The sequence below is a fragment of the Bombus huntii genome, chromosome 15 (assembly GCF_024542735.1).
Source record: "Bombus huntii isolate Logan2020A chromosome 15, iyBomHunt1.1, whole genome shotgun sequence".
NCBI lineage: Eukaryota > Metazoa > Arthropoda > Insecta > Hymenoptera > Apidae > Bombus > Bombus huntii.
Window position 1 is genome coordinate 2840839 of NC_066252.1, and position 27105 is coordinate 2867943.

Here is a 27105-nt window from a genome sequence, read left to right on the forward strand (position 1 = left end):
AAGTTTTAAAATATACAAAATTTTCGAGATATTTTAATCATCGACTATTTGTTTATTTAATCTTGCTTCGCTGCAACTTCTTTTTACAACAACGATTCATTGTCATTACAGGTGAAAAATTTCTATACGAAGCTTTTGTTAAATTCTTTTTTCAATTTCTTTTATTGGATTCTTCGATGAATTTACGCAGACAAATGGGTAGTTTACTCTTCAACTAAGTTGCTTTCGTTATGGTAACAAAATATTAATTACAAGTATACGTTCTTTTTCTAATTTCTATTCTTCCTTTCGTTTGTTTCGCATGGACTTTATAAATCAACCATATTAAAAACAACATATTTTTCACACTTTCCTAAATAAATGTAATACGAACTAAAGTATTTCAGTCTTCTTTAACAACAATTGAATAAAATCTGAGTAATCATCACAGATATGCTTGCTCTTCAAACGAAACATAAAGCAAAATTGAAAAACGAAGCACAAAAACACGCCTAGTTATTCTTTTCAATTGACAAAACGCACCACACCATAATTAGCAATTTATCTCAAACGCATTAACCTCGTCAGACCTAATATCACTGGAGCTTCCAGTCAATTAAGTCACACGAGAGTTCGTGGAACAGTGGGAATCGAACTGGTTAGCAGAAGAACCACACGTCTCTCAACCACCCAGGCCACGTGTATTCCAGCGAAGTTTTCGCGGTTGTCACGGTTGTTATGATTTGCGACAGGCAGTCCGCATCGCGGTTGATAAATCACGGACGACGTTCGTGGCGTGTGACGCGTGATGAACACGCGTGGTGAACACGCGTGATGAACATGCACGAAACTCGAACACGTGCTCGCGCGAACATTCGCGCGCGCTAGTGGAACCAGCAGCGCCGACAAGTTGAAAGGGTGCGTGCTGTACAATGTGCTTTCATGCTCGGAAATCAGGCGTCTAAATCTAAACGGCGCCGCGACACGACGCCTCTCGCCGCGCGTCGACTAATTACCGTTAACTCGAGCCGCTTAATTAACGGCAACTTTAATATCTCGCAACTGAGCCCCTATCTGCGCTCTCAGCTCGCTTTTCTACGTATCGCTTTCTCATTTACGCTGCTGGATGCTACTTGAAAGTCAGGTGTTCAAGTCGGTGCATAGAGTCGGAGATGCGCTCTTTTAACACAAATATACACGGTGTCCTGATAACCAATAGCACGATCGAGCATGAGGTGATTCCTCATAAAAAGATAAATTGGAAATGTAGAAAGAAATTTATGAACTCGAGGCTTCGTTTTCGAGACAAACTATTTACTCACAGACAAACATGTATACTGATGATAAATCTTAGTCCTGACTTGACGAAGTTCTATTGAACACATGATGTTTTATTTTAAGAAAAAAGTGTATTTTAAAGATAGCAGAGTATTGTAGGACCAGTATATTTCCATTTTCTTGAACATTTCAATAATATTAATTTGTCATAACATTATGCCATTGGTTTGTTTATTAGCTCCTACACATGTGGGTATTTCGACAATGCTTGTATCTTTATGTATAAAGTAATACCGAAATTAGAAAATCTCTTTCCTGTAGTCTTCATATAATTAACAAAATGAACCCGTTATAAGAACATATAAAATAAATCACAGAATACATTCGCTGAAATGAAACTCGTAAATAAAATTTCACAAAATTTAATTTTCTTTTGTGGCCATTAATTAACCAAAAGTGCAAGATCAAATACACAAAATCATAAAATCTGATAGCTTAGATGGAACTTGTATATAAAGTATCTCGTCAAATCTTCAAAAATCTCACAAAACTTGACATTCTTTCTCTATTAAACTTGGCAAGAAAATTTCAGTGAAAGCATAAATAAAGCTCGTTGTGAGTTATCGTCAGGCTATCGGTGTTTCATTGAGGTATGTATTTATACGCGAAAGTTGCTACGTCGGGCATCAAGAAGAATTATAGTACGTTCCGTGCACGCCATACGCTTGTACTCGATACAACGTTGTCGATAGATATACTTCGTGGGCCGTAGAAACTTTGCCCGCTTCGTAAGTTCACGACTTAATAGCTCCATTACGGTTTCTCACCTCGTATCCTATCTCACTTTCTCTCCTCTACTTCTTCGTCCATTCCGTATCACTTTCTCGTACGTCGAAACACTTCAATTTCCTTCGAACGTATTTAACATGGCAATCACGCAACTTCGCTTTCGTCTCTTCGATTTCGCCTTCTTTAGCTTGAGCTGCCAGTTCATAAAAAGGTTCAAGCTAAGGTCGAACCTTGCTCTTATCGTACCGTTTCAACCGATCTGCATACTTTCGCTTATTGAAATTTTGTAATATTAAACGGTTTGGAAGGTTTCTCACGGAATTAAACTATCAAAATCTTGCGGTAATTTGTGTAAAAATTGTTGCACATCTTTCGGTTTAATAATGTTGCACGAACCACTTGGAAATCAAATTGATCAACGCTATCTTTCAAAAGTTTCTTATCTCTTAGGATATAACGAGTGTCTAATTTTTTTAAAGTCTTTAATTTGTCTAAGTCGTTAATCTTGATGGATAATCAACTCGACATTTGTAATTCTCAGAATGTCACATTCGAAAATATTATGTTAGGGATCTATTAAATTCTATGAAATCGATATAACAAGGTAATATCTTCTCTTCGAAATTCTCCAAATCAATACGTTCTCACTTTCCCTTAGAATTGCCCCAAAACACCGATTTCAATTCGCGTGTTCAAGTGACACGAGTGATAAATCGGCAAAAAGCTGGCCACGCAGAAGCGTCAGGTCCGGATTATTTCAAACAGAGATATTCGAGTCGGACGCGCGTTGGACGCATTTTCTGTCGGAACATCGAAAAAACACTGGCGGCTGGCGTGGATTTTACTTTTTTCATTTCTCTCCGTTTTCATGAACGTGTACAGGGTGAAACAGTTAAATAAGATCAGCTAAATATTTGTATTGTTTACCACTGTTTATCTTTTATTCTAAATCTATCAAACACCTCCACCGGATCATACGTCATTCAAAATGACTAAATTTTACCTAATGAAATTTGCATCTTCTATCGCTTTGGATCTTTAGATAAATTCATCGGTCGACGTATAAAAATATATAAACTTCCATAAGAAGAATACCGATAACATAACAATTTCGTAATCCCGAGAAATAATTCTTTTCGTTCTTAAAATCTTAGCTTCTTCTTAAAATAAGGAAATGAACTCGAGACAAATTTCTCCTCTATTACTTGCATACGAAGTAGTGGAAAGGTAGAATGGCGGAATGCCTCTTGAAATAACGTAATTTCGTCCTAAGAAGTTTCTCCATCCGATACTAAGTAACACGAATATTTAGGCGACCTCATTCATCCGATTCACCCTGTATATTATGCGTTTATTGCAGTGCGAGGCACGTTCATTAAAAGCCAGTGCATTATTTACACGAATTCGTTCAGCCAGGCAGAAAAACGTGGCGGTCTCGCGTGTCACTCGCGCGATACACGCATGAATCCGCGCGAAACTCCCTCGGGCCATGACTGCTATAGCTACAATTATCGTCGAGAGGGAGGAAGGATCGTTGTTTGTCGACTCTATTATAAAAGAACGGTGAGAAGGAGGACAGGAATGGAAGAACCGGTTCAGGCTCCACTTTAATATTTAACAATGTCTGCGGCGAAACTACGATCGTTCTTGTTTAATTATCCTGATTACAATGTTGCGACAGCTGAGAACCCGTTGATCGCGTGGAAATAAAAGTAAGCACATACGATTCGACTCTTTTAACCTTCTTTCTGAAGTTCTCAGTCGCATCTCACTGTCACCACTGACATTTTCCCTTCGTTACGGGCACAATTGATGTGGGATCGATTTTCTTTTCGGCGGTTCTCTCGGAATAAATTTCTATTCCGAATGAACGATTTTTTTTTGTTAATCCAAACAGAGGTAATAGAAAAGAATAAGTGTCACATTTTTTTTACGATTTGCTCGTTTTTGTTTCATCGTATGCATTATAAACGCGAACAAAAATGAAGTTGGGTACAAAGAAAAGTTGTTTTTATCGGTTCGTTGCTAAGACTATACAATTCCATTTACTATATTTGAATTGTATTTATCGTCAATTGAATCCATTTATTCAAACGCCAACTCTTATTATACCAACGAAAAGTAATAGAAAATTGCTAGATTTATATTGCACGAACTGCATGCTCCCCGATGAATTCACATAAATTGCGTGTTAGAATAAATCCTGTTACTGCGTTGCAAATTTGCCTGACCTCAAATAAGCCATCCGTAAAAACGCGTCTTTAAAATTTTAAACATACCGAGAATTGTTGCATAACCAAAGCTCCACGTCGACCGCTAATTTCTATGTGCTTTATTACGTGCATACAATTTCACTGAAGAGTCTGGTCTGTTCGATTGGTCGCGTGGGCGGTATTGGCGGCGGAGCTCCTATGCAAATCGCGTAACGTCTATCGAATCGTGACCCCGGTATACGAGGCGCGCCCGGTACAGTCGCGAAAAGTGACAGAGGAGGGGTAAAGAAGAAAGAAACCGCGGTCCCGACCCCGATAACATCATAACGATCGAGAATCAGCGCTCCGAGAACGCTGGTCAACCGTTCGATTGTCGGCGATTGCACGGTTTCAACTGGCGAGCGTTAAGCATCGATCTGGTCGCGATTTTTTCTCGTGTACCGGCTGGCTGAAGATTTACGAGCTGAACAACGCGACGAGATTTTTCCACGAGCTCGGTCGATGAGTGTGCCGCGAGAACCAGTGAACCGGAAGACGCTGGGTTCCGCCTTGGACAGAACCAATCGGATCGTGAGATGGAAACTTCGTTATTATTTACCTTGGGGTTATAACTTGCTTTTATTTTGTAAAATTTTGGGATGTTTATTAAAACAAAATTTATAGTAAACGCGAGCAAAATGGAGCAGTTAAGTGGATTTAGAATTTCACTCAGTATTTATTACTTGCACTTGTGCTTTTCTTCTTTTTTATACGTTAAATTTAACAAGATCTTAATTAAAGTATCTTTTAAATTGTTTTAAGCCTTTTCGAACACGAATATCTTATAATGCTCTTTAGTAGAGAATGGATAAAAGAACAAAAAGTGTGAGAAGTATGCGATTTCATTTACACAAAGCGAAAATGTAAGAGAATGTTATTATCTATATTCAATAAGTTAAAAATTGTTAAGCAATATTGGCTTGTTCCTTTATCTTCTCAATTATAAATAGATCTTTCATATCGTTCAATAATGTAGAATCGATCATAAATTGTTGATCAGTTGAGATGCTGATAGCTTGTTTACTTCAGATTCGAGATCTAAAGTTCGATGTTGATTAGAACGTATAGTTATGTCTATCTAGGATAGATTTATTCGTGATTAGTATGGAATTATTCATGCTGTTACAGTGTTATTCTTTAATCTGTTATTAGTTACGGTATAATCGGAAGTATCTATAAGCATCAAAATACTTCAGAAATATTTATTAGGTTGTCCGAAAAGTTTCTTTCGTTTCATAACGTGATAATAGATGAACAACAATTTCTGTTTTATATTATTTTATTGAATTAGGTATGATCCATTTTGTCGTATTTCTATTATTATGTTCGTGCATAATTCAATAAACTAATATAAAACAAAAAACATTGTGCGTCTATTATTTCCTTATAAAACAAAAGGAACTTTTCGGACAACCTAACATATACTGCATTGACTTCTATCCTTTTTTTTATCAAAAAATTATCTCAGAATAAACGATACAAATTCCTTAATAGCTTCAAGTTTCCTTAATTCAAACAAATATGTCACGAAAATTCAAATAAATACGAAAACAGAAAAGAGAAATCGCGTTTAATATGCAACTGAGTATTTATGACTTACATTTGTGCTTTTCTTCTTTTTTATACGTTAAATTTAACAAGATCTTAATTAAGGTATCTTTTAAATTGTTTTAAACCTTTTCGAACACGAATATCTTATAATACTCTTTGGTAGAATATAGCTAAAAGGACACACAAAGAGTGTGAGAAGTATGCGATTTCGTTTACACAAAGCGGAAATGCCGTTAAAATTCTTAAATCTCTTTTATTAGCGCGGTACAACGTTTAAAACCATTTCTCTTTATTCCATAATATTCTCGTCTACATTCTGCCCTTTATATTTCAAACGTATGACTTACGATCTTCAATTGCATAGCTATATACATACATATCACCGCCATGAACGTCCATGGGTTTGCTTCAAAGTAAATTCTACATCAAAGTCTGCATATTTTTCCCTCGTTTGCAATTCCTTCCTCAAAACAAACATATTATGTGACTCTGTGCACATGTACAAATACATCAAACAGAAACCACACGTTTTATAAATGACCTAATTAAAATCCAGTGTGTCGTTGCATAAGCGTTTCTCGACGAAAAAGAAAAAGAACAACAAAACAAGAAGAAATAGTGCGAGGATTGAAAAGTAGGAAAAGACAAAAAAGTTCAAGAAATAAAGTAAAATGAAATCTCAACTAAGAAGAAATGGAATAAAAACCAAGGAGAAAGTGAAATGTATAATATAAAATAAAACCTCAACCAACAACGGAAACCGTAAAAATAGAACGAAACGAACTGAAATCGTATCGTCGTGCCTACCAACGTGGAGACAATTAAGGAAACGGTCGTTAGGAGATGAAAGGCACGAAGAAACGAAGCCATGCGATTCAGACGAATCATGGAACGTCCACGGATTACAATAAACGGAATTACCGGGCGGAAAGTCGGTTGTAAATTTGTGCTCGTTCTGGTTTCGCGGGTGCCACGCGGCGTAACATTTTCCTCGTGGCCACGATTCCATTAGTCGACGTATTTAGCGGCTCGTGTTTCGTTGTGAAACCGAAGCAAACCAAGAGAGAAAGAGAGAGAAAGAGAGAGAGAGAGAGAGACTGACGTTTTTTTTACGACACCACAGCAAGTTGCGGATGTAAAACAAACGCGATAAACTTTACGTCAGCCATAGCCAGCGTGCGGCTGGTTCCTCTGATAAGAGATCGGTCTGCCTGGCTTGAAGAACGCGGAAAAATAGAGAGGCCCTGTAACAACGACTATCTGAAATCTAGCTGTGCTACGTTTCTAATCTTGCCTACTGCAGTTGTTACTCGTTCACGGTGAAATGTCGAGCATGAAATTCGAGATTATGGGATACAATTATTCGTCGGAACGTTTTGCTATCGTCAGCTGCACCGAGTTGTGGATGTTTATCAGTTGTTTCGTTTAGTAGGTTAATGGATGCTTATGTTCTACTTGATCCTTTCGCTGAAATTCAAGATTGTTTATATACAGTATCGTTCGTGAGTATTGAGACATCTATTGATCTCATACAAAACCTGATAATTAACCTATATCGTCAGATAAAGGTAGAATTTGTTAGAATCATGTAATTGTGCGAGATAAATGAACGAGATAATTAGAAAAAAGTTGTTGAAATTGTGTGCGAAAATGATGAAAAAAACAGCGAATTGATAATTGTATAACCATAATTCTTTGATTTAGATTTTGATCATTTAAGCATTTAAAAGATTAACAAAGATTCAAAGAATTGGAAAAATCTGAATTTAATTTGTGGAACTGTCATTTCTTGATCATTAAAGATTATGAGTGATAAGTAAGTAATATTAATACACCATCGGACCAGAACTTTAATAATAATTATTCTTTGCTATATTTTGGAGGAAAATTTACGGAGGAAGCGCTACAGAATCCCAAGATTTCTTTCCTGTGAAAGTTTTCTTATCGTAATATTGTTGTTGAATTATTGAGAAAATTTCAATAGTGAATGTTAAACAGCTAGTTTATTATGTATATTTTTTAAGATAAAACTTCACATTGTGGAGCATTAATTCTAAATACAAAGCACGGTTGTAACCAACTTCCTTCCTATCCCTCCAATCTTTACCAAGTTTCCAATGAACATGTTTGCTTTTAGTTTTAAATAGAACTTGATTAAGTACCATCTTCCTAGGCCACACGTAGTCTTAACGACTTTCTTCCATTTTGAGAATCTTCTATTTGAATATTTAACATCTAAGTTAATCTAAGAAAAATCTTATCTCGTGATTGATGGAATTAACTTGAAATTGTATTAAAAAATATTTAAGATCGGCACAATTTCACATAATTTCATTCCATTGCGGACAGTTACTAATTATTATCGTATCAACCTGAAGAAACTGCATGTGAAATTGCATTCGAAGTTGGTGCTCCAGGGCTCTACTCAAGCCTCATAAATCGAAGAAAAGTTTTTCTTTGCAACATGGTACAAAACATACATGACAAATCTAGTTTACAACTTCTACAATAAGCTAACTTACCTCCATAGCGAATTAATAGTAGATTCTCATCTATCGGGACTCTCGCTCGCACTCTATTCAACAAATCACCGAACCATCTATAACAATTTTCTTCCAGCCCCGCAACGATATCTCCTATCCACCCACAAGACCCGAAGGCAGTACGAATAAATCCTGCGGTTCGTGCGGGCAACGGAACAATGAAACCTCCAATCAAGCGGAGACAATGAAACGTGCGATTAGCCACGATTGTCTGGACGGCGTAAACACGCCAATTACCCTAGAAACCAGCGTGGAAAAGCGACCACGGTAATAATCAGGGATGAGATCAATTTCAATATGCACTCGCGAATCTGTTTCGGTGCAAAATTTTCGCTCTGTAGCATTCGATCGCTGTTCATAGGATCTGATGTACAATATTTTTCTGTTTATAAAGTACACGGATCATCCAAGCTGATTTTATGGTTTGGAACGACTTAGAAGTACTTTGACATTTCGAAGAATCTTGTAAAGATAGAAGTTGAAAAACAGAAAATTGCGATATTAGTGAAAGTAACATAGACTGTGATGCTCATACGTTTGCATAAAATACAAAGATTAAAATAGAAATTCATAGAACACTTGAATCTATAACGAGTATGTATTAGATTGTCTAAAAACTGTCTTTCTTTCGCAAACGTGTTTTTTACAACAGTGCGCCTTTATACAAACGTAAAATCAAGTCTGTGAAATGACGCGGTGTTTATCTCGACAGAACAAAATGGATCGTACGTAATTCAACAAAATAATATAAAACAAAAAACGTTGTGCGTCTATTATTTTCTCATAAAACGAAAGAAACTTTTCGGACAACCTAATACTTGGTCAAGAATTCACTGTACTTAAAACTATCCTTTGCATTTCTCAAAGTACGTATCATCGTTCTTCGAGACATTTTCCAAGGTACTCGTGAAACGTTCGAAAACTTCCTCGTCAACTTCAAACATAATAAATTCAAAAACTACATTTTGCACCCAACAACGATCATACTGTTCGCAAAAAAAAAGATGTTCTATCTGGCCATGTGTAATTTAGTAATCGAGGAAACCAGGCCAGTCTATTTAACGTATAATAAAATCTTCCAAGAGGTTCCGTTCAGCGTCTCGTTCGTTCTTCTCCATGATATTTGGCCAGGGTTTCGTTGACGTCGCTCGTTAGACCGTCGTGCTTGCATTTGTCTTTGCTAAAGCAGTCGCGTCAGCTAACGAATCACCTGTCGCCGGAACAATGCTGTTCCCTGGCACACGGTTCCGTGTGTACTCACGGAACAATTCTCCGTGTCAATTCCGCCAGCAGACGTTAACGGGCCAACGCATTGTGGATTTGAAACCGTAAAACGCGAGCAACGATGGGATCGATGATCGGTAGACCGACATCGATGGCCTGTTGAACCTGTGATTCGCCGGTTCGGTCCAGCTGCGGCTACAGCATTGTAAATTCGAGTCGATATTTGGGATTATGCTGTATTTGCAGTATATAACAAAATACTGCTGTGTAATAAACTGTTTTCTATCCTTGTTAAGTGTAATGTGATCTAGTAAAAAAGGATCGTGGTGCGAAAAATTCGACTTGAGCTGTTTTACGTTTTTTTATAGTCAAAAGTATTCTCTTTGCAACAAAACCATCACTAATTTCATAGGATAATTATTGGCTTGACAATTCGCAATTAAAATTACGTATTAATAACGAAGAAGTAGACAATTATTTGCTACGTTGATAAAAATTGCAAATTATTTTCAAGTGATTTTAATCATCATCTTTTATTTCATCGTTTGTCAGCAAATTTTCGAGTTCTCACGAAGCCTTTCGCACTCAGCCAGTAAAGCGATGATTATGAATAGCCCACTACGAAACGATGAAAAATATTCTGTGCACGAAAAATATTCTTTCGGTTAATAAATGACCGTAATATGTGAAACATATATAATGTGTGAAACACTTCCCCAGTCTGAAATTCTACAAAATAGCAAAAAACTAAAATATCCAAAAATACAAAACGTACGTAATTCTCAAATTAGCCTGAACATTGCTCAAAGCCAGCAACCAACTACTCACCACTGCATCAACTCGACATTGTACAATCTCAGCTGAGTTAATACCCTATCTAAACGTGTCCTACGTACAACGAACAAGCTCGTAACGCGACAACTCGCGGTTCTCCGCTCGAAAAAGACGAACGACGCGGACAAACGATGGTACCAGTTTCACCATTCGCAGAAACGGCGCGATCGGGCTGGACATTTCATTTAATTAAGCAAAACGAAAACGCCTGTTCAAACTGACACGCGCAAACGATGCCGGCAGACCATTTTTCTCCGGCGCGTTTTCCGGCAGGTTCCTGCTGCTGCGAATGGAATCGAGAGTGTACACCGAGTGACATAGATATCATGTGAACAATTTTTGAGATTTTTGTCAGTAAGCTTGAAAAGCAACGAAATGTCGAGAGAGATTATTTCATTTATTTATTATTTAGGGGAATGTAAAAAATGTTTGAAAAAATGTTTCTTACTTAATATAAAATGCAATCAATTATTAAATCCAGTTGTTAGTAAACCGCGGATTTATATTTTTATCTGCGAATTCTACAAACTAATATTTTCATGCATACGGTTAAAGAAACGACAATTAAAAAATTAGCTTAAGTAGAAATAATTTGTTTTGTCTGTGAAAAAAATTAAAGAAGAGTAATTTATTTGGGATATTGTACATATGCATATTTATTATATGCGTATATATTTTCCATATTGTACATATATATTTCACATAAATACGTAAAAATCCCTAGTCATTAGTATCAGATTGCAACGTTTTCAAATTTTTATTATCGCAGTCAATTATGTTAACGAAGGAAGATGAAGGAAAACACTCACAACCGTAAACATCTTACAAATCCTTCTGTTTTCTACGTTTTATTTTAGCTCTTTCCAGAAAACTGCCATCTCCTCTCTAACCAGATAACAACATAGAACTCGATCTCGAGTCTGCTAGGGAGTAGAACATGTTATACAGCCGTCTGTCAATCGTCGCGCGCTATTTTCGCGGCCTGACGCAAGGATAATACATCACGCGTGGTCTCCGTGTCATCGTGTTACATCGTAAAACAGCAGTCGCGCGATTCCATCCGCCGGCAGATCGTTAATATTTAATTTTACTAGGTTGACGGGGATGAAGAACAAACGTGAGGACTGGTTACGAGAAAAGGGAGTCGGCATTGGCTCGCCTCCAGGCGAGCCAGCTCGATAAATTCAGACGAAGTGTTTCGTAACGGTTCTACGTCTCGCGGTTGGTATCCTTGTCCTGGCTGCATCTTCGTTCCAATGGCTGACAGGTGAAAGGTATTGCAAACACTTCGCGTATAACATGATCGTGGCAATAAAATCTGAATATTATGATACGCTGAAGAGGGCGGATCAATTTTAAGCCGTGCCTACCAAGCGAAACTCGGATTCGGTTCGCTGCGATTCTTAGTGCTTTCTGTCTTACAGAGTTGCTTCCTGTATATACGATGTATTATTTTCTGGTAGGTGGAAGTGCATCGAGAATCGAACGATTGTGGGTGTCAGGAGTTGCTTGAGAAAGGTGGATTTGAGAGATAAGAAGGATTGCGTTGCTTGATAGCTGTGAATCGTTGATTGGAAAGTCTTGACGTTGGATTTTATTTGCACGCGTGCAAATATGTGCAGATTTATGAACTAGAATTGACTTCTTCGAATATTAAAAAAACTCATTTTAATACATATTAAAAATATTAATTTTTTACATATTAAACATGTTAGAAACATTAAACATATTAAAAATATTAAACAAAGAACATATTTAAAAAGGAAAAAAATGAAAAACATGAAACAAAATGTAATGTCCGTCGATGATTTGATCTACACAGCGCCAATTAAGCGAAGTTTCATTCATAGATTTCCATCCTACGAATTTTTATATTTACATATTATGAAAAGTTTCAAACATTTAACGACCGCGGAGCACAGTACAGCTGTTAATAAATGTCACAAAATTTTTCCAAATTTCTCAAAAGCCAGAAACAATTAAAAATTCTAGGTGTTGCCATAAACGACCCTGATTACCTGTGGAGTATGAAAAATTATGTTTAGCTACAGAAGATTAATTAACGGCCGATTTTAACAGACACGTTAATACGCCATTGAAACGCTGTGCACTATCCAACAAGAAGAATTTAATTCGGAAAGATTAATTTCTCTTCTAGCTGTTATCATACTGCGGCATTCTAAGCAGCTATTCTATCACTCTATATCACAAGCCATCGAATGATTAATTGCTACTTGGACGATTGCGAAACGGTTTAGTTGGCGATCCAAATATTTGCTTTGATAGATCGATTGGAGATCTAAACAGCTGCACAATCAGCTTCGTCGGGATCTAAGCAATTCAAGCAGGCGGTTACTCCCAGATTGAAACGGTTAAGTAATAGTTAGCTCGTCATAGTTGCAAGCAGTTATGTAATCTTTCGCTTCTGGAGATGTGAATGTGGCTGACCTCCATTAGAGGTTTGAATAATTACGCTATCGATTTCTTCCTGATCGAAATAATTGTGTTATCGTTTACTTAGAGATCTAAGCGGTCTTGCGATAGTAGATTTGAATAGTCGTACGACCAGTTGCAGGGAGATTAAGTACGCGTGTGATCGTACGATTAGAAAACTAAACACTCATCGTACGATCTGAACATCTGGCTAGTTCGTTAAAGGTTGTTATAATTATCCAATCGATCGGCATTGACTTCCGTGCAGCGACGATGGATTTGAGCGATCGTGGCTTGGATTAAGCTAACGACTTCGTTTTGTTTCAGCTCATTTAAACAATGTGAAAGTAGCTCGTGACTTTCAACGAGGAATCGAGGGTTCTTTGAATTGGAACATTAGAAGAATTAAACGAACGAGAATATTTGAGAACTAAATCGAATGAATAAATATTATACAACAAACATACGTACCTCTCACGTACACTCTTACTCATACAGAACTTGATAAGTTGGAACGAAAGTCCAGCTTATTAAATTCTATGATCTTACATTTCCAATTATCTCAATAAAGTTTTCAATTCACTATCAACTTAATTTCCATCAGAAAAGCACAACAGTATTCCTGATTAGACACGAGCGCGAATATTTTATTTACCAAAAAACGAAGAACAAAAGACGCTTGACCAGCATAGAGAACGTGCGTGGGGAATGGAAGCGGAAGTGGGCGAGAAACGAAATAATTCACGCGTGAAATCTGTCGTCGGGACCAAGTTAAAGAAAGCAAGAAACAATCGATCGATTCAATTTACCAAAAGTGCTCGTTTTTTCCGCCGCCTCACGCGTATAAATTTGTCTCCATTTGCGACGGAACGCGAGACGCGTCTATATACAGGGTGAAAATGGACGACGCGCCTCGCATTCTTTCCGTTCTTCCTGTCACGATTATTCGTGAGTAGCAAGCGGAGCGGAAAGCCGTCGATACGTCAAATCGACTCCGAAGCCAGCCCTTTTTCTTCTCCTCGAGCGCCCTTCGTGCCACTCAACCCTCATGAACCAACCCCCATGAAACGCTGCGATGGTTCGACGCCGCTCCGCTAAACTCAATCAAGAGATTCCATTTGCATTTCGACGCGCGTACGTAGACGGTGTTTCGTGAGCAGCTATGTACGTACATGGCAAATGGAAGGCAGCTTCCTGGATCTATTTGGACTCGAAAGGATCCTCCATCGTTCTTCGTGTCGTTTCCTTTCGATGGTCTTCTGGCTTATCGGGTTCTTTCGCTCGAAAGAGTTAAATATATGTAGAAAAGTTTAAAAGTTCGTATGGAGTGTTTAGAACGCTGAAGTGTCGTCATTTATCTCCGCATAATACGTTGTTACGTTATGTACATATAAATTATCATTATGCATGAAAAATATTACTTAATATAATTTCATCCTTTCGTAAAAAATATTATAATTTTGATGCATTATATAGTGTAAACGTATGTAGATACATAACTTTGAAGAAGAAATTTTTCCGATCTTTGTTCCTTTAATTTTTCGAAGTTTATTGCGCAATTGATAAATATTCTATTATTAATTTAATTTATTAGTTGCAACTGCGAACGTCTATACATTTATGGAAAATTTAAACGCGCTAAATTGTATGAAATGCACGTGTCGTGTAAACGTGTACAAAATATCCAAAGTAATGGAAGCTCTGCTTATATATCTCACAAATGCACTAAACAGTAATTAATTTACCAAATCTACGTATAATCACATTTTGAACTTTACACAAAACCAACTCTCTCAAATACGTTGAAATTCGCATTATTCATACCCTACGAAACCAGCCCGGAAACCTCGTTGCCAAACCTCGAACAAAACCAACACCACATAATCCCAATCCACAAATACCTAAGTCACACACTGCCAATCGACAAAATTCGATATTCCTAGGCCAACCATTTCATATCGCTACATATCGCGTGGAGGATGCATTCGAATATCGCCACGACGCATCGTGAAAAACAGGCACATCCGGTAGGACTTGTCTCTCTCGGTGCCACCAGAGAAGTCTCAAGAGTGGTTGTCTACAAACTTTGATTACATCTGCCAGCGGTCCATTTCTAAGCCACGACGATGCAAATATAGACGCGTACCGACACCTTATTCCTGGACGTCGTCGCAGTCGTTCAACCTCTATCTTCGTCTTGGCCGTATTTCTCGTCGTCCGCTTCTACTCCTCCTTCTCTTCCAACTTCCTCCTTCGAAGACTGTCCTGGCAGATTTACCAGGCCCGGTTCCGGCCGTGGAAACCCATGGAAACGTATTTAAGCGGATGTCCCGACGACGCGAAAAGTAATTTCGTTAGGCGGTAGCACGTGAGCCGCCTGTCAAAAGTACGCGTCGACGATGAAAATGTGCCTCCGGGACACGATTGGATTTCCGGCGGACGTCATTGTAGCCGGCGAATTGAATCAACCGAGAAGGTATACCGGGGGCTCCGAATCGTAGATTCGCGGCCGATAAGCGACCCGTAGCGAAGCCAATTTGCTCCCGTTATTTCGTCCGACCTACTCCTCCTTCTTCTTCTCCTTCATCTTCTTTTCCCGTAGTGTTCTGCTATTTCCTCTTTCATCCCTATCGTCGACGTTTTCATACGTGACAATGAACGAGATATCGTTACGTGTCTTGCATGTAATCCACTTGATTTCGACCTTTTTTAATTCTCGATCTTTGTGTTCAAGCTTCTAGCGTTTTGCAAGATATAGCCGTACAGTGAGACGGAGAGGTTTTGTACGTTTTATTATACGACCGTTTTCACTGGAACGAATCCTTCTTAGGTTTCATTGCGGAATTTTGACTTCGAGTTTTGAAAGATACACAGCCACTCATAGAAGACTTGGTGCATTTTATCATAGCACTTTCTATCAAAGTGAAATTCTCAGGTAGTTGTCCCAGTTATACGCGGACAGAAATAAAAAAAAATATAAATCGCGTGTGTTTGGACACATGCTTGTGCGTTATTTCCCTCATTACCTATATTCTCGACTTACTTATTCATAACGAATCACTGTCTACCATATTGTACCACGATCGCAAGGACACCCAGTATAATACACCTGTGATAAACCAAGATGGAACAAGCACCGTTCGCAACTGGCAGTTCCTGGAGCCGCTTCAATTAGCGTCTCACCTTAACTTCTTCGTTAACTTCAGCCGGCGAGCAATCGAGCCGCTCCACCCGGAAATTAATTACACCGCGATAAAGCGGCGGGAGGTCCCTCTATATCGAGACAGAATCGCTGGAAGCCATTGGAGTCCGGACCACGGTCCGATTTAATAACCGAAGGAATCTCGACCACCGATAACGCGGCCGATTACCATTATCGCCAAGATGGCGGCGCCGCTTTTAATTGAACGCAACGAACGCAGACCACCGTGGACAACCGCGTTTGCGTTCCGAGAAGCACAAATCTGTCGAGTAAAACGGAACGGACGTCGTTTCTACGAGTTCCCGCCTGCCAAGTCGTATAGTATGCAATATCGGTTTGTCTATAGAGGCTCTTACAGAATTATGGGTCGATTAGGGAACAATCGGCAGAGGAGAATGAAGGGACGTGTATTTTTCAGCTTGATGAGGTTTTTGGATTTTTATCTTTCCATCTTGATCTCATTTTAGCAAACAAAAAGTATTTGTAACGTTTTAAACCTTTCACCGTGGATTAAGATGACGGTATGTTGCAATAACTTGCGTTGCAAAGTGTAAAGAAGGTATTTCATGTGGATAATCGTAGCGAGGAATTATGCACAGAAGATTCTTTTCATATTCTTTTCAAGCTGTACGTTTGCTACAAAGATATTTTTTACCATTGGAAAATTATAATTGTGTGAAAAACAACCGAAAGAGCGTAATAGGATTAATTGTTAAATTAAGAGATGGTATAATTTAATACGTCGTTATCGTCGTATCATTCTTTATCTCGTATGTGCACTTTTTATTTCATCGATTTTAATCATATCTTCGTTCTTGTTAACCTCAATTTTGAAACGTCCTATACTTATACCTCGTCGACAATGAATAGCGAATCTATGCATATTCTTCGACCAGCGACTTACTTTAGGCGGAACCATGGGCATGAAAGATTCTTCGAAATTTGAGTTTCAAGTACGTATCGAGATATTTCTGAGTTTGCAAGAAAACAGAGGCTTGGTTGTTACAGCGTCGTAAACGACGCATTATTGTATCATTTTGTTCATGGAAGTCGAGTAGCTGTTGAAGTAGCGCTATGAGTTCCGAGAAGGTGTTTCCGGCTATCCTTAACTGGTAGCTGGAATGAGAAGCACGTTTTCGATAATCGATACGCTGAAAATGTCGAGATGGTTGGATTGCTGTAAAACGAAGGAAGAAAAATTGTGAAACTATCGGAGCTTGTCTTTTTAATTTATGTCGAGATATTGAATACAATAGAGAGAAATAGTAAACTACAAATAAAATAAAAATGTAATGCCATGTTAAATCTACAAATATAAAAATATTTAATAAGAACGAAGAACTTTAGAAAATTGATAAAATATAGGTTACAGCTTAATAAATTTTCTCGGTATTCAAAATATGTAGCAAATATGTTCTTTTTTAATGTGGTTGATAATTGTCGATAGACGACAATATTTAATAATTGTTATTGGAATCTCAAAGAAACGACCTTTCATATGCAGCAGCCTGATAAGTATTGTTCTTATTCTTAATAATTCTTCCTCCACGAGATACTTCGCTGAATTTCTTCATTTCCATGTAATATAATTTCGTTCGAAACACCATAGAGAAGTCAATGAAGTTACGTGGGAAGATAAAAGAATATTAAACGTCAAGTGAAAAATACATGAACAGATAGTAACTTCTTGGTCTTAGAGCGTCTCATAAAACTTGCTTTACCGTTGTGCAAAACATTGACGTAGCGATATTAAAAACGCAGTAAGAAAACTAAAGGAAGCTTTCAATGACATTAAAGAGCATAGAAAAAGCGAGACAGAGATGGTGAAAAGTGGTGGAGATACGTACGACAGAGAAAGACGAATATAGGCTTGCTAAAGTATGCTGAGCTTCAACTCGTCTACATTACAACTTCTGTAACAAAATTAAAAAAGTTTTCGCAGTATATTAAAGGGAAATATGCGGAACACGGTGTTATTAGAGACTCAATAGACGGATGAATAGACTTAGAGTAACATCGGATAACGTTGCACTATTACGAAGAATGTAGTTACATTAAATTAGCATTGTCCCGGGAGATTTGTTGGAAAATGAATTTGGCGAATATTTCGCAGATTATGAGTTCAACCTGATTCGTTTCAGAACGTTCCCGGAAGTGAAATATGTTACAAGCGTTTTAATACAATTAATCTACTTTAACTTTCTATATCTGATAACATTTTATATTATAGCATCATTTAACTACTTTTCAAATATCCAGAATAAAGATTGTGATATCAAATTTAAGACGAAAGAGATATATCATAGTTCATAAATATCAATTCTTTCTTAAAAGATTAATCTCTTAAGGGCAAATTTTTCCTTGGTTTATTAATCAAGGGAATTGATAAAAAGCAACTCATGATGCAACTAAATATAAAATATATATTTTCTCAGGCATATAGATATTTTAGTACATACAATATCACAGCTGTAAAAAAATCCATAAATCAATTACAAAAATCATGGACTAAATTACAAACAATTTACGCTCGTATGCGTCATGCGACAAGTGTGTTAATTAGTTACAGATAGATTAATCCTATAATAAAACTGATATAATCTTTAAATCAAAGAGTTCAGTAACAAATGCTATATCATAATAGCGGAGCAACAATTAGTACAGGTAAATGTAAAATGTTTTTTTCTGACAATGTTACCTAACTCATTCACATTCGTGAAAATTTGTTAATTCATAAAATTTGTTTTATTTTCACCAATCTAATAAATTTATCAACATGATTCACCGATCATCATCGTGAGTCATGTCATCGTTAAATGACTCATGTAAGTGAGTAACAGTTTATTTTTGCTGCTCGAAACACCGCATTTTCCGTCTTGAGATGGAACGATCGCATTTCGCAGAACAGATAATTCGAGGAACGTCGTTTGCAGATCGTGGGACGATCGATCGCGTTATCAAATCAGATGCAGCTGAGTCTTGCTGCATAATCCACTTTATCGTCGATTCGATTAACCCTGAACGAGGTAAAACGAGCGTGGTTGGCAGCAATGGCTAACGAAGCCAATGCGAAGAACACGACGACGCCATGTTATCATCCCTCCACTTTGTCCTCCTCTACGTGGCGTCGATTGAAAAGCTTCGAAGAAAAAGGCAACGGTGAATTGCTAGCTGCTAAAGCGGTAATATGTCTACCTAGCGAATGAAATATCGACAGAGAATCGATAGAGAATGTTTGATACAGAATATTCTTCGGCGATATAAATCATGCCGGTACGATGGAATGCAGAAGTTATGGATCTGCAGGGGATGATTCTGAAAACTACATTTTTTTCCGATATTGTCTTTTCTGAAGAAAATAATATGGATAAACGGTGCAAGAAATTTGCAAAATTATAGAAAATGTTTGTAAAATTGTATGAGATATTATCTTTCGCGGAGAACTTCTATTTTATGATGAGAGGTAAAATATTTTTTAAAGAGTAAATAATAAATAATGAATGATAGTAGAAACTAGAAGAAACTAAAGGATATATACTTAAGTTAATGCTATTTACATAATTTAAAACAATAGTCAAAAACAAAAAGTGAACTAATAGGAAATATGTTTATGAATAGACGTAGAATAATTCTGGTCGATTTATTTATCTTATTTTTGACCAGAGGAAAAGGGATTCTCCGCTCCCTTTTTAAATAGATCGTGTAATTTAAGAGAGTTGATGTTGGAAAAATTATACAGTCTATTTAATAAGCGTTTTATTTAAAGAAGTTTTAAGGAAGTCGCTTTTAAAGCTCGTTGGCTACTCTCGTTTATTTCAACCGAAAGTTAAAGTCGTAAGTTACCTTTGGTATTCAATTAACTGCTGCATAAGAAACAAGAAAGTTAAGATAATAAGTGGGTTAAACTTCGAAATCATTACGTATTCTCTCGGAATTAACTTTGATGAAGAATTGTTACACGAGTATCGTACGAAATCTGGCTCATTTTTTAATAATTCTATTGTAAAATAGTAATATTGTAGAATTGTTTCTATTATTGTGAAGATTCCAGATTTAAAAATCTAATTAAATCATTAAGAATCATATGATGAAGTAATAGGTAAATAAAATAATTTATATTAGTTTTGTCAAAATACGAGTACAAAAAATAAATTAAGATAATGGATGCTTTTAACACAGTTTTACGATACGAGTCAGAGACATAACAAAATTATCATGATTTAAAGAAAAATACTTTATCATAGCGTTGTAAAATAAATACTTCAATTTCTTCGAACTTTACAAAGCTATTATTGCATCTAAATAATCGAACTAACAGTGATGATTAGTAAGAAAGATATTAAGCATATTCCTGAACTTTCTTTTCATAACCACGATGTTAAAAAGAATTCAATAGTTTAAACTGTCTAAGACAGAATATTGACCTTTAGTATGCCAAAAGTGACAAGCAAGTCTTTGGAATTTCTTTAAGTTAAATAAATGTAAAATATCAGTATTAAGTAATATAATGTAAGTATCCTTGTTTTATATTTAAAACAACGTGTTACAAATTTATACTCTAATTCGTTTATTCGCTAGACATAAAACAAAGATTTTTAAAAACCAACATCCTAATATTTCCGCCGATAAAAGAATTCTAAAATCCGTAAAAATATTTCTCTATACATGCTGATACTATGATGTATCAATGATTTCTAGCTATTGTTTCATTAATCTCCATCGTGTGGACAATTTAAGCCTTTCATTGGCAAACATATACGTATTTTCCAATTTTGTGTAATGAAATCTTCGTCAGAAAATTTCCCCGTGTCTACCATTCTGTATAACCACGTATTCATTACCATAATTCCCTTTGCCATTCGTCTATTAACCATGTCACTACCTTTAACTAGAAATTTCTGTCATATCTTTTTATAATTAATTCTTTATACTTCACTGCAGCAACTATGAAGATCTCGATAATGTGACAATTCTTTTATCTTACATTATTTTCACCGATAAAAAGTGCAGAGAGAAAGGAAATTACTGCATAAATAAAATTAAAAATTATGCATAAACTTTCGAAGAAACTCCTTCGAAGCGACACTCTTAATTTCAATAAATTTTGCTGCAAAAATGTATTTATTTCGAGGCTTGCTTTTTCTTCTGGACTTCAACGTTCCAGCTGAAGCCGTAACAAACTTTCAAACTGAAATTCAAAATTCCGTCAAAAATGTTTACCACTGGGAAAAGCTATACTCGACCAGGAATTTTTTTCGGAGCAAACGTTTCCGTAGTTCGAAATTGGAAAACGGTGAACAGGGAAAAGTTTGCGCTGCCCTTTTTCGACGGCCGATTTTCACTAGTATGAGCTCTCTTCACAAGCGAAAAGTCACACGCGTAGGTGGACGCGAAAAACAAGTGTTTATCGATGTCACGTACCGATCCCGCTTCGACAGATTTTTTCGCGCTGCTGTTTACCCACCGTCAACACGCTTTTTTCATTTAACGATTATCAAGAGGATTGCCGCCTATCTCTGCTGTCGTACTCTTCTCCATCGATGAAATGCTCCGGGGTTGCATTTTAAATATTTTCTGTCTGTCTGTCTCTCTCTCTCTCTCTCTCTCTCTCTCTTTCTACTCTCTATATGCTGTTCGATACTCTCTTTTTCTCTATTCTCACTATTTCTCTTCTTCTCCCGTCTTTTCCTTTCTATTTTGCAACTCTTTCGCTAAATTGTTTCTGACCATCGTCAACGAGATGCCATGGTTACGAACGCTATACCAAACTATTCGTGGTTTGATCTCCCGATTAAAAGATATCTTCGCTCAAAATCCACTTTGTTTCCACTCGCTTATTTTTACGTCAGTCACTCTTTATTGCTATCGCTGTGTTTTCCTTCTTAGTCTCGCTGTCGGAATTTTATTTATCCTTATGCCTTAATTACTCGACTTTGTGTTCTCTATGTTTCTACGCGCTTGATTTTCCAAACGTAACACTTGTTTGTTATTAATTTACTGTTATTTTATGTAAAATAATTACAGAAGAGATGCAGCGAATTATTTTCCGTAATAAATTATCATCATTTTTAAAACGTATAATTGTATATCGTAAGTATCTTCAGAAATAACTGTGGAAATAAGTAAATATATAATAATAGGAAGTAAAATTTGGAAAGTTTAAATTTTTCAGGGTACAAAGCTCGAAAATGTGGAATTTTATAAAATTAAGAATTTGAAATTAGAAATTTAAAGATTTAAGAATTGGAAGGATTAAATCTATAATTACGCGAGTTCTACTTATCATTCTACAACCGATAGTTTGAGAAATAATTGCCATCTCTTCCTACAATCAATGTTTCTACGTGTTTTATTAATTACTTGTATTTTTATCTTCCATTGTCGTTTGTTTATCGTTTCGGTTCATTATTTGCTTCGTAATTCTATGTTAAGAATCTTAAATTTCCATCGGTTTAAATCATCGATTTGAAAAAGCTTGTTTTCCCTTGTAACCCAAATACCCCGACAGCTTACAAGTTTATCGATTTCGCTCGAATTACGATTGGACAAACACGTTGAACGATCTCTGTAATAAATCGGATACTAACACGAGTGATGGAAATCCAAAAATACAACCCGATTTGTCCAGATTTATCATCCATTGCAAACAATCCTCAACCTTTCTGCTTTCAAAACAACCAGTAAATTGTCGCGTTCCAGTGCAGAGAAATTATATTTTCACGTGAAATATCGCGATTACGATCGAAATTTGTAATTAGACGAAATAACATCGTCTTGTAACAACGTATATTATACATTGCCTCATATTTCCTGCATATATTATTCCGTTTCAGTGTAATACGATGATAAATCTATTTTATATGCGAAGAAAACGCTATAATTTACGTATTATAGAAGCTATGTTCCAGGTAAATTTAAGAATTAATAGAATTATAAATTGACAAATTATATTATTAATTTAGCAGAGGATTACTTGAGGATTACTTATTATTTAAAAGTAAAGAATACTTCAAATCATTATTATGATTTATCATAATTATGGTGTTATCATTAATATTATATTATACATACTAGATTTATAATTTTGGAATTTAATATTATTTAAAAATATTAGTTTCTAAATTCTATCAAGTTTAGTGTCATTAAGAATTTTATATTTCATAATATATCATTCAATTTAAATATGATTCTCTAAACAGATACATCAAACACAATTTATCAGTTTAATAGCTGTGATAAAATTATAAACTCATTTACGTATTATACACATCGTGCAGCACTCTGACTTTGATACGTAAGAAGATCAAACTCTATAGTATTGTACTATCGTGGACAAATTGTCTAAGAAATATCGGGTGAACCATAAACAATGTTGCGAGAAAGCCTAATTGCCGACAGGCCAAAAGGGTTTGGACACTTCAATGGATCGAACAACCCATCAATATGTCGTCGGTGTTTCAGTCGAATAGTTACGCGGAAAAAAGTGACCATAAACGCGGACGGTTGCGGAACATGTACGTGGTAGGGCTATGAGAAAAGACAAAGGAATGCTTAAGGGAGAAAGACGAATTAACAGGCAGTAGTTAGTTGAAAAATCAAAGTGTTGTCAGCGTCGTCAGAGAGAGTGCTGTCAGCGTTGTCGAGGAGGATGGTCCGCGTGAAAGAGAGTCAAATTAACTGTGGCGGCACTCAACAGCAAATACCACCACTCGACACTAACTAGTGTCGGACGACGGCAGTGGTTAGCGCCTTAGGTTACGAGCGTTCGGGAAATCCGATTTTTCTTCCACGCATCTAAAATTGGAAGAAAAATAACAGTACCCCATCAGCGACATATACAGCCAACAGCTACAATTATCACGGACAACACATACGCCTCATAACTACTCGGTTGTCTTAGTTATAGCACATTACTGTATTTAGTTCACGTTAAATAACCATCGTTTCCTGTTTAATCTATTCTAAATAAATAAAAAAAATCCTACAGTATCTCTGCGCGACATTAGGAAGTTGATTAAATTCCAATCGTGTGTTTCAAGCGAATTAAAGACGACAAAAGGATACCGCGGTGAGTCAATGGTTTACAATTATCCTCTCTCCGGAGCCTTTCGATAGTTGAAATCGAACCGGAAATATATCAAACGACTGATTCTCGCAGCGCGTTCCGCTGCTTTGGCTCGACATTCACCTGTGCCCGGGTCTCTCACGGCAATTATTCCGGGGCGGCGCGACGACAATATCCAGGCAGGCGAGAATGGAAAAACGACGAGGAGGAAAGCAACCGGTCGGATCCGAAAAAAGGCCATGGCCGCCACGGTTGAAATTAAAATCTCACGCAAGACTTAAAAGAGCCGCTAAAAACAGTGCTTCGCTTCTCGTTTCGTCGTTGAACCGGCGTGTCTGGCTACGAAAACGAGGAAATAATTTACGTTCCACCGTGTCGTTGTCGTCAACGTTTCAACAAGAAGACCACGGAATCAGGAAGAGAGAAAAAGAAAGAATAAGAAAAAGAAAGAGGATGAAGAAATAGAGGAGGTCGTTGAGTAGGCCTGACTCGTTACTCATTCCTATGTCTGGCGTTTTTTGTCAGGTAAAAAATTTCCACGGGAAAAGGAACCAATTTAATAAGGTCTTAATAATTTGCCAGCAAGGGAGAGCAGACGGCTGTGTTTGACGGTTAACCCTCTTGGTCTCTGCTCTCCTTTCGCGAGAAAAGCAAATTCACGCTTTCTGTTTACCACACCGTTCGAACGAATGATATTTGGCTCGACTGGTTTGCGCGAACGTTTCAACGTTTTCATCTGTTTAGAAATATTGGGAAATTTATTAGCAATAAGTAAGTTAAAGTAAAATAAAGAGACATTTGAACCAATCGAATCTTTGGAACGTCGAGAAACATTTCAATTTTGGGAAAATGTAGAGAAATGTTCTTATCGTTCACCATTGTTTCTCGTTTTAATCTTAACACTTCGACTACCACGCCGAAATTGCATGTTTCGCACAGGGCGCCACAGTGTTTTAACACAGTGCACCGTTAGATGCAAGATTTCTTCTCATTTTTTCTTTATTGATGTTCTAATAAAAATGTTTAATTGTTTAATGGGGCACTTTTTATTTCAAAGTATCTTCTATTTATCGGTTATATTCAAAATGTCCTAACTGTCAATTTTCATTCTATTTTTACAATTGTAAGAAGTTCAAGCGCTCCGGTCACCAATGACCACCGTGATGTCACACGAGAAACCGTGACCAGCCATGTATGACCAACGTGGCAGTCAAAGTGTTAACATCTTCAAAAGTTACAGATCCGTTTTCTTTGCTGATGTTGAGAATTATGGATCGTAATCGCCGAAATAAATATGTAGGAACACTTTCATCACATGTAGAGATGATAATAAAATAGTTTTGTATTTATTCAATATGCGATTTACGAGATGTTCATAGATACTCATTACACGTGTTTCAGTACTCATTTAGTCTCACTTTTACCATGCGTACGGATCAGTGACATTCTTTTGTTCTATGAGACGCTGCGCACGCACATATATTCACGCACATACTCACACACATATATGTGTATCACTACTGCGCGGCTGATCCGGTGGAGCTCACAAATCACATATATTCCAATAGCTGAAACGAAAGCAAGATCGACATATAAAAATTCGAGGATCGTAGCAGAATTAAATTTGTCGTAAATACATAAAAATCCGTAGTCTAATTGTTACATTCACGTCATATTGCGCAATGTAAATCAAGGCAAAAATAACGCGACAAAGTATCGAACAAAATCAGGGTTTACGGTCCAGTAGGCCGGTTTTCACGATCAGCAGAGTGGTCTCGTCGTAGCGGAAGGTTGCTTTGAGCGGCGCGTAAACGACAACGTTTTAAAACGAGGGAAAAAGGGCTGGCGATAAAATTTCTCCGAAGTTTGCTCTTTGTACTGGCGCTCCCTTTCGCGACGAGACAAATATTTGCACCAACCAGGGAAACAGAAATACTTATTCGCGACAAATAAATACGATGAACACAGGAGGGAGGTTTCAGAGGGCTGAGGGGTTGCTTACGAACGATACAAAGTAGAGGGTGAAAGTTGAAATGGAATTAGTTAAGCACCACTGTCGAGTGGTTCTCTCATCTCTTGTTCTCGTGTAAAAGGAGGAACAACGTGCGTATCTCGAGATAGCGAGATTTTTATGAGATTTTTTGAAAGGAAGGAAAATGAAATTTTTGCCCGGCGACCAAACGACGGACGTATTATTGACTCGTTCCACTGTGTCACTGCGAGATTAATTCAACGCTGCGTTACTCTTTGTTCCAGGGACCTCCAAGGGAACAATATCTCGGTGATATTCAAGACGGACTTTGAGGATATGGCCACGCTTCACGTTCTGTGAGTATCTGTTCGTTAAATAACGAAGCGCGTCGTATACTAGTTGAATTGCGACGCTAGATAGCGATGGGATCAAGTTCGAGTATCGTTGTTTTGGTAGGAAAGTGATACAACGAAGAGAAGTACATTCTTCAGGGAATTGGTTGGAAATTGTTTGGACTAGTGGATATGGAAAATTATTAACTCTAAGAACGTTTAGTAAAGTATGAAGTCTCGAAAAATATAGAAAATGATCAATTATTAGAAAGTGTAGAAAATTGTTATACTTGTCTTCTTACAATTTAGCAATTAGTCTTTCGGCTTTGTTACGTTTCTCAAAGTGTTTATAAAAAATTAATTCCACTTACAGTGCAAGACGACAATCTTCATACAGTTGGAATGTAGAAGAAAAAGAGCGATGTTCTTTTATATTATTAGTAGACTTTGAATATTTATGTAATTATACAGGGTGGTTGGTAACTGGTGGTACAAGCGGAAAGGGGGTGATTCTATGCGAAAAAAGAAGTCGAAAATATAGAATAAAAATTCTTTTTTTTATTTTTTTTTTTTTTCTTTAATTTTTCCATCGAGACAACGATCTACAGCGAGATCCATTATAACGTACCGCACGCGTACCGAGCGAAAATT

General features: G+C 36.9%; 1 protein-coding gene and 1 long non-coding RNA gene across 3 annotated transcripts in view; one reads left to right on the top strand and one right to left on the bottom strand.

The window, feature by feature from the left end:
- Nucleotides 1-27105, top strand: part of LOC126873690 (protein slit) — a 629391-nt gene that overhangs the window by 559076 nt on the left and 43210 nt on the right. For both annotated transcript variants that reach the window (XM_050634802.1, XM_050634801.1), the window contains one exon: nucleotides 26407-26478. In XM_050634802.1, coding sequence (XP_050490759.1) covers nucleotides 26407-26478 — 72 coding nt within the window. The remainder of the gene's footprint in view (nucleotides 1-26406; nucleotides 26479-27105) is intronic.
- The window catches only part of LOC126873769 (uncharacterized), an 89885-nt gene continuing 79205 nt past the window's right edge, over nucleotides 16426-27105 (bottom strand). The window contains exons 2-3 of the long non-coding RNA XR_007692531.1: nucleotides 17933-17998; nucleotides 16426-17201 (exon numbers count right to left, since the gene is read on the bottom strand). This is a non-coding gene — a long non-coding RNA (uncharacterized LOC126873769). The remainder of the gene's footprint in view (nucleotides 17202-17932; nucleotides 17999-27105) is intronic.